Here is an 11707-nt window from a genome sequence, read left to right as displayed (position 1 = left end):
CATACTCAACCCTACAGGCTGACAACACATTGATATGGACCAACCCCGAGAGAGAGAGAGAGAGAGAGAGAGAGAGAGAGAGAGAGAGAGAGAGAGAGAGAGAGAGAGAGAGAGAGAGAGAGAGAAATCAAATAAAAATCTGTTTATATGTCACACTTAGGATACAGCACGTTACAGAGAAGAAGAGAGAGAGATATTGAGGGAGAAAAAAAGGGGGAAGAGGGAGAAAAGGTGATGAGAAAGAGCAGTAGTGCCTCAGTCAGCATTAACCATGATATCTAAAACAGAGATATTATAAACAGAAAGCATTAACCATGATATCTAAAACAGAGATATTATAAACAGAAAGCATTAACCATAATATCTAAAACAGAGATATTATAAACAGAAAGCATTAACCATAATATCTAAAACAGAGATATTATAAACAGAACGCATTAACCATAATATCTAAAACAGAGATATTATAAACAGAAAGCATTAACCATAATATCTAAAACAGAGATATTATAAACAGAAAGCATTAACCATAATATCTAAAACAGAGATATTATAAACAGAAAGCATTAACCATAATATCTAAAACAGAGATATTATAAACAGAACGCATTAACCATAATATCTAAAACAGAGATATTATAAACAGAACGCATTAACCATAATATCTAAAACAGAGATATTATAAACAGAAAGCATTAACCATAATATCTAAAACAGAGATATTATAAACAGAAAGCATTTACCATGATATCTAAAACAGAGATATTATAAACAGAAAGCATTAACCATAATTTCTAAAACAGAGATATTATAAACAGAACGCATTAACCATAATATCTAAAACAGAGATATTATAAACAGAAAGCATTAACCATAATATCTAAAACAGAGATATTATAAACAGAAAGCATTAACCATGATATCTAAAACAGAGATATTATAAACAGAAAGCATTAACCATAATATCTAAAACAGAGATATTATAAACAGAAAGCATTAACCATAATATCTAAAACAGAGATATTATAAACAGAAAGCATTAACCATGATATCTAAAACAGAGATATTATAAACAGAACGCATTAACCATAATATCTAAAACAGAGATATTATAAACAGAAAGCATTAACCATAATATCTAAAACAGAGATATTATAAACAGAAAGCATTAACCATAATATCTAAAACAGAGATATTATAAACAGAACGCATTAACCATAATATCTAAAACAGAGATATTATAAACAGAACGCATTAACCATAATATCTAAAACAGAGATATTATAAACAGAAAGCATTAACCATAATATCTAAAACAGAGATATTATAAACAGAAAGCATTAACCATAATATCTAAAACAGAGATATTATAAACAGAACGCATTAACCATAATATCTAAAACAGAGATATTATAAACAGAAAGCATTAACCATAATATCTAAAACAGACAGAGATATTATAAACAGAAAGACATAAAGCAGTGTCGTATAAAGGTGTCGTATGCTGAGGCAGTGAAGAGAGTAGAGGATGATGGGTAGAGGGTGAGTAGTAGGTCTAGGCCAGTACAGAGTGATATGAATGTGTGCTTCAGTAAGGTTGGCTTCCTAGCATTCATTGCCATGGTTATCAACTGCACCGCTGAAATGGAACGTAAATCAGGGTTAGAGTATGTAGGGTTAGGATATGTAGGATTAGGGTATGCAGGGTTAGAGTATGTAGGGTTAAGGTATGAAGTGTTAGGGTATGAAGGGTTAGGGTATGCAGGGTTAGGGTATGTAGGGTTAGGGTATGTAGGGTTAGGGTATGAAGTGTTAGGGTATGCAGGGTTAGGGTATGCAGGGTTAGGGTATGTAGGGTTAGGGTATGGAGGGTTAGGGTATGTAGGGTTAGGGTATGAAGGGTTAGGGTATGCAGGGTTAGGGTATGTAGGGTTAGGGTATGTAGGGTTAGGGTATGAAGTGTTAGGGTATGCAGGGTTAGGGTATGGAGGGTTAGGGTATGGAGGGTTAGGGTATGGAGGGTTAGGGTATGGAGGGTTAGGGTATGCAGGGTTAGGGTATGGAGGGTTAGGGTATGGAGGGTTAGGGTATGGAGGGTTAGGATATGTAGGATTAGGGTATGCAGGGTTAGAGTATGTAGGGTTAAGGTATGAAGTGTTAGGGTATGAAGGGCTAGGGTATGGAGGGTTAGGGTATGAAGTGTTAGGGTATGGAGGGTTAGGGTATGAAGTGTTAGGGTATGGAGGGTTAGGGTATGAAGTGTTAGGGTATGAAGAGTTAGGGTATGAAGTGTTAGGGTATGGAGGGTTAGGGTATGAAGTGTTAGGGTATGAAGTGTTAGGGTATGAAGAGTTAGGGTATGGAGGGTTAGGGTATGAAGTGTTAGGGTATGAAGAGTTAGGGTATGGAGGGTTAGGGTATGAAGTGTTAGGGTATGAAGTGTTAGGGTATGGAGGGTTAGGGTATGGAGGGTTAGGGTATGGAGGGTTAGGGTATGTAGCTAGACTAACTATACTGAACAAAAAATATAAACGCATCATGCAACAATTTCAAAGATTGTGCAGAGTTAGAGTTCATATAACCAAATCAGTCAATTTAAATAAATAAATTTGGACCTAATCTATGGATTTCACATGGCAGAGGCGCAGGGCACAGGCCCACCCACTTGGGAGCCAGGCCCAGCCAATCAGTATAAGTTTCTCTACAAATTACAGACAGGTGAAGAAGCCAGATGGGCTGCGGTTGTGAGGCCAGTTGGACGTACTACCAAATTCTCTAAAACGACGTTGGCTTATGGTAGAGAAATTAACATTTAATTCCCTGGCAATAGCTCTGGTGGGCATTCCTGAGGTCAGCATGCCAATTGCACACTCCCTCAAAACATGAGACACCTGTGGCATTATGTTGTGTGACAAAACTGCACATTTTAGACTGGCCTTTTATTGTCCCCAGCACAAGGTGCACCTGTGTATTGATCATGCTGTTTAATAAGGTTCTTAATATGCCACACCTGTCAGTCAGGTGGATGGATTATTTTGTCAAAAGTGAAATGCTCACTAACAGGGATGTAAACAAATGGATGCACAAAATTTGAGAGAAATACGTTTTTTGTGCATATGGAACATTTAAGGGATCTTTTATTTCAGCTCATGAAACATACGACCAAGACTTCACATTCTGCGTTTATATTTTTGTTCAGCCTATGGCTAGTTTGCCAGCCTTGGCGTTGCTATCCGTCCCTACTTTACATAAGGGTCAATAGATATATACTTATACATTTTAAACCTCATCTTACACACATTATTGTACATTCTAGCGATCTACCTTCTGCAGCGATAATTTATTTTTGTTGTCTGTTTCAGATGTTTTCTTCCGGTTCAAGGGCCATGCTCGACAACCGTGATAACCAATCATTGTTAACAGCGGAGCGGCTAACCAATTAATCGCCCTGCGAACAGGAAGTACTTCAGGTTTCGTACTTGTGGAGAAAGCGGCTCGTCGAGAGAAACGTTCATTCACTTAGGACGACTTTGTTATATTATACTAAATCGTTTTTTATTCATTTGCTTAGTCATGATTGAGCCAAAGAAGAGACCGGGGGACATGGCGGTGGTTCCTGCGGGTGGAGTCAAGAGGCCCAGGGCCGAGCTGATCGCTGCGGCACAGTCGCAACAACTCGTGGCCATGGTTAGGAAAGAGGGGGACATCAAAGTACAAGGGAAACGCTATCTAGTTTCAGAAAGTTGTTAGCTAGTTATGTTTTCAGTCTTTCGACTAATGGCAAATTCTGTCAAATGCAGCCACAATTAGCTGTGACTGATATGTTGACTGTTTGCTAGCTAAAGGAAGGCTATCCGATGTAAATACAGCTAGCAGGACGCTAATTTAGTTACTGCTGACAAGGATACCGGATAGCATGGACCAGATTGCTAGTGATCCATGCACATACAGTAACGTCTGTCTGTAAGTCTGTAATATGACAACATGATGTTCTCCTCCCTTCTCCAGGGCCCTCCCCGCAGCTCCAGCCTGCAGGCTCCCATCATGTTGATGTGTGGCCATGAGGGAGAGGTCTACTGCTGCAAGTTCCATCCTAACGGGGCCACACTGGCCTCCTCTGGCTATGACAGGCTCATCTGTAAGTTAAACACAGACTTTATATATACAGTACCAGTCAAAAGTTTGGACATACCAACTTCTACATTGTAGAATAATAGTTAAGACATTAAAAGGATTAAATAACATATGGAATCATGTAGTAACCAGAAAAGTGTTAAAATAAATACAAATATATTTGAGATTCTTCAAAGAAGCCACCCTTTGCCTTGATGGCAGCTTTGCACACTCTTGGCATTCTCTCAACCTGCTTCATGAGGTAGTCACCTGGAATGCCTCTCTCTCTCTCTACAGTGATGTGGAATGTGTACGGGGACTGTGATAACTTTGCCACCCTGAAGGGACACAGTGGTGCTGTGATGGAGCTTCACTACAACACAGACGGCAGGTAGGATACTCACACTCTCACACACTTGCTCAGGTCAGGGAAAAACGTGATGTTGTGTGACGGTTGTTATAGTTGTTGACAACACGTTGGGAGAATATGACGTGTGTTTTCTGGCCCTATCCCTGTGTGCAGCCTGCTGTTCAGTGCCAGCACAGACAAGACTGTGGGAGTGTGGGACAGTGAGACGGGTGAGAGGATCAAGCGTCTGAAAGGCCACACCTCCTTCGTTAACTCCTGCTACCCTGCTCGCCGCGGGCCTCAGCTCGTCTGTACCGGCAGCGACGACGGAACCGTCAAGGTAACCGTGGCGACCGATGTTCTTCAACCCTGGTCCCAGACAGCTACCTGGGTGTGCAGGCTTTAGTTCCAGCTTGGTACTAACACACCCGTTTACCCGATATTTTCGTTGAAAGCTGCTTTATCGAGGAACAGTAAAGAATTGACCTACTGTGATATTGTCTCATCTAGCGATCTGAAGATGCATGGACTTAACTGTAAGTCGCTCTGGATAAGAGCGTCTGCTAAATAACTAACATGTGAATGTGTTAATGTTGGGTTGGAACTAAAGCCTACCACGCAGAACCTGGGGAGTGTTGGTTGACTGCTGTTCTAGTTGTGGGACATCAGTCAGGTGTGTGTGTGTGTGTGTGTGTGTTATAGCTGTGGGACATTAGTCAGGTGTGTGTGTGTGTGTGTTATAGCTGTGGGACATTAGTCAGGTGTGTGTGTGTTGTAGCTGTGGGACATCAGTCAGTCAGGTGTGTGTGTGTTGTAGCTGTGGGACGTCAGTCAGTTGTGTGTGTGTGTGTGTGTGTGTGTGTAATAGCTGTGGGACGTCAGTCAGTTGTGTGTGTGTGTGTTATAGCTGTGGGACATCCGTAAGAAGGGGGCGGTCCATACGTTCCAGAACACCTACCAGGTGTTGGCCGTCACATTCAACGACACCAGCGACCAGATCCTGTCTGGAGGCATCGACAACGACATCAAGGTACGTGTGTGTGTGTGTGTGTGTGTGTGTGCGCGCGCGCGTGTGTGTGGCATGGCTACTGTTGTCACATGCCGTAACATCATAGCACCTCATTCAACCTCTATACCTATCAATGTCTCTTTGTGACTGTGTCACCCAGAGCGACTGTTTTGGATTCGTCACTTTGAAAGATCCAATCTAGCTAGTCCAGATGAGTGAGGAATGAATCACGGAATGGCATGCTCCATCAGAACTCAATCCAAACTAATAAAAAGGCCATTAATAATTCTACTGGGATTATTGATCAGGTGGTGGCTGTGTAGTGGAGACATAGTGAGCAACACAGTACAGCGCTCCCGAGTGGCGCAGCGGTCTGAGTCATTGCATCTCGGTGCTAGAGGCGTCACTACAGACCCTGGTTCGATTCTGTTCGGCTGTTTCCCAACCGGCCGTGATTAGGAGTCCCATAGGGACTGACCGTCGGAGGATCTGGAGGGAGGGAGACTGGATGATCAAAATGACCTGGAATAGGTTAATGAAGTGAAATGAACAGGGAGATGGACGTCGGACTCACCCAACGTCTCTTTTTGGCGCTTGAGGGAGGGATGGGTCTGACAGCGTGCAAGCAGTCAGGGGCTCCTGGTTGGCTGGTGCGTGTGGGCCTGAAGCAGGGCATCTGTCTCCTGCTGACAGGTTCTCTTGAGGCATGCTGGGTAGCTGAGCAGAAGATATTCACAATCAAAGATGTGATGACAGTAGCCTGTCATATATCAATCATAACACATTCTTCCAACCACATACATTCACAGTAAATGGTAATGGGAAAGGTGGTAAAAAATGACTCGTCATTTACGTATATACTGAATCATCAGATATAATCACATTTTATTTGTCACATTCGCCGAATACAACAGATGTAGTAGACCTTACTGTGAAATGCTTATTAACAAGCCCTTAACCAACAATGCAGTTTTAAGAAACATAAGAGTTAAGAAGAAAAATATGTACTAAATTAACTAAAGTAAAAAAAATAAAAGAGCAACAATAAAATAACGAGTCGATGTGCGGGGGTCGAGGTAATTGAGGTAACATGTACATGTAGGTAGGGGTAAAGTGACTATGCATAGATAATAAACAGTGAGTAGCAGCAGTGTACAAAACAAATGGGGGGGAGGGGTCAATGTAAATAGTCCTGGTAGCCATCTGATTAGCTGTTCAGCAGTCTTATGGCTTGGGGTTAGAAGCAGTTCAGAAACCTTTTGGACCTCGACTTGGCGCTCCGGTACCGTTTACTGTTTGGTAGCAGAGAGGACAGTCTATGACTAGGGTGGCTGGAGTTTTTGGCAATTTTTAGGGCGTTCCTCTGACTAGCGCTAACCTCTGTAGCGCCTTGCGGTCGGATGCCGAGCAGTTGCCATACCAGGCAGATGTATAACTTTTTGAGGATCTGAGGACCCTTGACAAATATGGGTTGTATTTACAATGGTGTTTGTTCTTCACTGGTTGCCATTTTCTTCTGGCAACAGGTCACAAATATTGCTGCTGTGATGTCACACTGTGGTATTTCACCCAGTAGATGTGTAATTTGAGGGAAATGTGTGTCTCTAATATGGTCATACATTGGGCAGGAGGTTAGGAAGTGCAGGTAGTTTCCACCTCATTTTGTGGGCAGTGTGGACATAGGCCAGACCAGGCTCTCAAGAGAAGACAGGCTTTCTCAATAGCAAGGCTATGCTCACTGAGTCTGTACATAGTCAAAGCTTTCCTTACTTTTGGGTCAGTCACAGAGGTCAGGTATTCTGCCACTGTGTACTCTCTGTTTAGGGTCAAAAGGCATTTTAGTTTGCTCTGTTTTTTTGGTAAATTCTTTCTAATGTGTCAAGTAATTATCTTTTGTTTTTCTCATGATTTGGTTGGGTCTAATTGTGTTGCTGTCCTGGGGCTCTGTGGGGTCTGTTTGTGAACAGAGCCCCAGGACCAGTTTTCTTCTGGGACTCTTCTCCAGGTTAATATCCCTGTATGTGAAGGCTTTATGGAAGGGTTGGGAGTTGCTTCCTCTCTCTCTACTCCCCCCACCTCAATTCTCCCTAGTAAGTGGTTCCTTCCGAGGTTCCACGGAGCAGTGTCAAATGACACACACATAGCATTTTGATTGGGCTATAACTGCCTGTGATGGGCAGGACTTGCAGGAGGTATGTTTTTTTTTTAATGAATTTGATCAAGTTATGTTAGTTAGTTAGCCTATTGATTAATCAAGAATTAATAAATGCAACTAACATTTTTCTCTTAATATAACCACCTAGCCATTTTCATGAAGTTGGCTTTAGCTAGCCTGCTAGATAGATTCCCAACCTCATTACTAGCTACCAAGCCATTTCAGGCTATCAATCAAGTTAGAGTAGCTTGTCTAAGGATCTTAGCTAACCCTAGACTTTAGAAAAATACTTAAACGTCATTAATTCTTGGGTTATGGCGTTTATATAGGAGTTGTAGTAAACTCAGGTTTTAAAGTTTGTTTTATTAAAATGACAATTGAACAGGTAAAGACGAATTCTTAGATAACCTTTGGAGAAAAATAGACGTTTTTGACATAATTAGGCATAATTATGTCAGGGCAAAGCTGTTTTCAGGAGTTTAAAGTTGGCTCGCGACCTCTTCATCCTCAAATAATGGGTGCATGACGCCCCTACTCACTCAAACACACACACACTTTTGTTTTTTTAATGCATATTTCACCCCCATTCTCATCTTTGTGGTATTGCACTGATTCCCGAGCTCCCTCTCTCTCTCCCTCTCCCCAATCCAGCCATCAATCTATACCAGTCAAAAACACCTACTCATTCAAGGGTTTTTATTTTTTACTATTTTCTACATTGTAGAATAATAGTGAAGACATCAAAACTATGAAATGACACATATGGAATCATGTAGTAACCAAAAAAGTGTTAAACAAATTAAAATATATTTTATATTTGAGATTCTTCAAATAGCCACCCTTTGTCTTGATGACAGCTTTGCACTCTCTCAACCAGCTTCATGAGGTAGTCACCTGGAATGCATTTCAATTAACAGGTGTGCCAAAAGTTCATTTGTGGAATTTCTTTCCTAAATGCATTTGAGCCAATCAGCTGTATTGTGACATGGTAGGGGTGGTATTCAGAAGATAGCACTATTTGGTAAAATACCAAATCCATATTATGACAAGAACAGCTCAAATAAGCAAAGAGAAATGACAGTCCATTATTACTTTAAGACATGAAGGTCAGTCAATACGGAACATTTCAAGAACTTTGATCATTTCTTCAAGTGCAGTCGCAAAAACCATCAAGCGCTATGTTGAAACTGTCTCTCATGAGGACCACCACAGGAAAGGAAGACCAAGAGTTACCTCTGCTGGAGGATAAGTTCGTTAGAGTTACCTCTGCTGGAGGATACGTTCATTAGAGTTACCAGCCTCAAATTGTAGTCCAAATAAATGTTTCAGAGTTTAAGTAACAGACACATCTCAACATCAACTGTCCAGAGGAGACTGTGTGAATCAGGCCACTAATAAAGGACACTAATGAATAATCTCAAATATAAAATATATTTGTATTTGTTTAACACTTGTTTGGTTACTGCATGATTCCATGTGTGTTATTTCATCGTTTTGATGTCTTCACTATTATTCTACAATGTAGAAAATAATAAAAATGAAGAAAAACCCTTGAATGAGCAGGTGTTCTAAAACTTTGGACTGGTTGTGTATATCTGTGTGCCTAGGAGCTCTTGTGTGTTACTCCCTTTCACATTACGTTACATCCCGTACGTACCTTCAGAAAGATGCGTGAGAGAGAGAGACCAGATCTTACCAGGAGGCTACCTGTGTCGCGTTGTCAGACCAGTGAATAACTTACTTCCTGTCTCTCTGTGAGTGCAGGTGTGGGACCTGAGGCAGAATAAGATGATCTATGGTATGCATGGTCATGGGGATTCTCTGACTGGCCTCTGTCTGAGCTCAGAGGGATCCTACCTCCTCTCCAACTCCATGGACAACACAGGTCAGTGTGTGTGGTTACAATACTTGAGTGTTGTCCTATGTGGCTCGGTTGCAACGCCAAGGGTCGTGGGTTCTATTCCTACTGAGGCCACTCATGACTAAGTCGCTTTGGATAAAAAAATCGCTGCCACCGGCCCAAGCTCCCGACCTCCAGGCCACCAAGAGCTGCCCCTCAACCATCCGAGACCCCCCCCCACCCCAACTATACACGTAGAATATATTATATTGTTATATTATGTACTAATGTGTGTGTGTGTGTGTGTTGTCCCGTAGTACGTATTTGGGACGTCCGTCCGTTCGCTCCCAAGGAGAGGTGTGTGAAGATATTCCAGGGGAACATTCACAACTTTGAGAAGGTAAATTAAGACTTTTGATCAGTGTGAGAGATTCAAGAGTTTTTTTGTTGTTGTTTTTGATTTTGGAACTGAAGAGACTTTCATTGCCAGTGTGTTTTAATATTCGTGCTCCTGTCATGTGTGTCAGTCTAGTGGCCTGGTTATAACATATTAATTAACTTGTTTATAATACAATGCTGTGTCCACAGAACCTTCTGAGGTGTTCCTGGTCTGCTGACGGCAGCAAGATTGCAGCAGGCTCAGCTGACAGGTGAGCACACACACACACACACAGCAATACAACCCCCCCCCCAAAGAAAATGCACCAAACACCTCCTGTATGATCCTTTTACAAGCTGTTTGTGTGTGTTTCCAGGTTTGTGTATGTGTGGGACACCACCTCTCGTAGGATCCTGTACAAGCTGCCAGGGCACGCTGGGTCAGTCAACGAGGTTGCCTTCCATCCAGAGGAGCCTATTGGTGAGAGGACTCTGTTTATATCCGTGTATCTGGCGAATCACACGCTCTCCCTGTCTCTTTCTATAGCTTTTTTCCATTGCGGGTTTAATCTTTGTCTAGTCTTTTTTTTACATTTTATTTGGTCTGTCCTCTCTCTCGTTCTCTAATAGTGACTATTTTATTTTTTCCCCCCACAGTCCTTTCTGGCGCCAGTGACAAGAGACTCTACATGGGAGAGATTCAGTAGGACTGTCGTGTGTGTGTGTGTGTGTGGTGAATGTTCTGCCCCGGAGCCTTGTGTGTATGGATCCAGCCCCCAACTGTGTGAATGAAATGTATTTTTTTATATGCTTCTGTTTTATTTAGTAACATCCTCAGAGACTGTCATTTACTTTAGAATGTCCAGTCACAACAACCAACACCTGTGTTTTTTTTTAAAATTTCTCTTAATAAACTACGTCTGGGGAAAAATATTGTTCTAAGTTATTTGGATTTTTACAAATTATCTTTGAAAGACAGGGTTCTGAAAAAAAGGGACGTTTCTTTTTCTGCTGAGTTTATATTGACACTGAAATTATAATGCACAAATAAAATCCTATTTGTAGAACCTTTTTTAAGTGCCAACTAAACAGGTTTGACAATTTCTTCTGAAATCAGCCGTAAATCCCCTTGTGACAGCGGGAATGGAAGATTGCAAGCTCCACACAAAACAATTGTATTAAATAATTTCTAGCTTGTCTATTTATGGGTAACAGGGTTGATTGCCGTATGCTAAACCCACTCAGTTTTCCACAACATAAGACCAGAAAATTTGCCTGGCTACCCAAACTCATTGCTCCACCACGCCCACAAACGTTTCTTCCCTGCAATCAAATCAAAATGTGTTTGTCACATGCACCGAATACAACAGGTGTAGTAGACCTTACAGTGAAATGCTGAATACAACAGGTGTAGTAGACCTCACAGTGAAATGCTGAATACAACAGGTGTGGGTAGACCCTACAGTGAAATGCTGAATACAACAGGTGTAGTAGACCTTACAGTGAAATGCTGAATACAACAGGTGTAGTAGACCTTACAGTGAAATGCTGAATACAACAGGTGTAGTAGACCTTACAATTAAATGCTGAATACAACAGGTGTAGTAGACCTCACAGTGAAATGCTGAATACAACAGGTGTAGTAGACCTCACAGTGAAATGCTGAATACAACAGGTGTAGTAGACCTTACAGTGAAATGCTGAATACAACAGGTGTAGTAGACCTTACAGTGAAATGCTGAATACAACAGGTGTAGTAGACCTTACAGTGAAATGCTGAATACAACAGGTGTAGTAGACCTTACAGTGAAATGCTGAATACAACAGGTGTAGTAGACCTGACAGTGAAATGCTGAATACAAC

At 41.5% G+C, this 11707-nt stretch overlaps 1 protein-coding gene across 1 annotated transcript; it reads left to right on the top strand.

Annotated features, from left to right (window-relative positions):
* The first annotated feature begins 3187 nt into the window (after positions 1–3187).
* LOC110487890 (U5 small nuclear ribonucleoprotein 40 kDa protein) lies at positions 3188–10775 on the top strand. The gene is made up of 10 exons (XM_021559808.3): positions 3188–3687; positions 4009–4138; positions 4411–4504; positions 4637–4802; positions 5370–5492; positions 9391–9511; positions 9784–9866; positions 10055–10116; positions 10222–10325; positions 10502–10775. The coding sequence occupies exons 1-10, from the start codon at positions 3574–3576 to the stop codon at positions 10549–10551; spliced, it is 1047 nt and encodes a 348-aa protein (XP_021415483.1). The 5' UTR covers positions 3188–3573; the 3' UTR covers positions 10552–10775.
* Positions 10776–11707: the final 932 nt, after the last annotated feature.

Source organism: Oncorhynchus mykiss, chromosome 30, assembly GCF_057628025.1.
Source record: "Oncorhynchus mykiss isolate SJ-2025 chromosome 30, ASM5762802v1, whole genome shotgun sequence".
Taxonomy (NCBI): Eukaryota; Metazoa; Chordata; class Actinopteri; order Salmoniformes; family Salmonidae; genus Oncorhynchus; species Oncorhynchus mykiss.
This window is presented reverse-complemented; position numbering and strand designations above follow the sequence as displayed.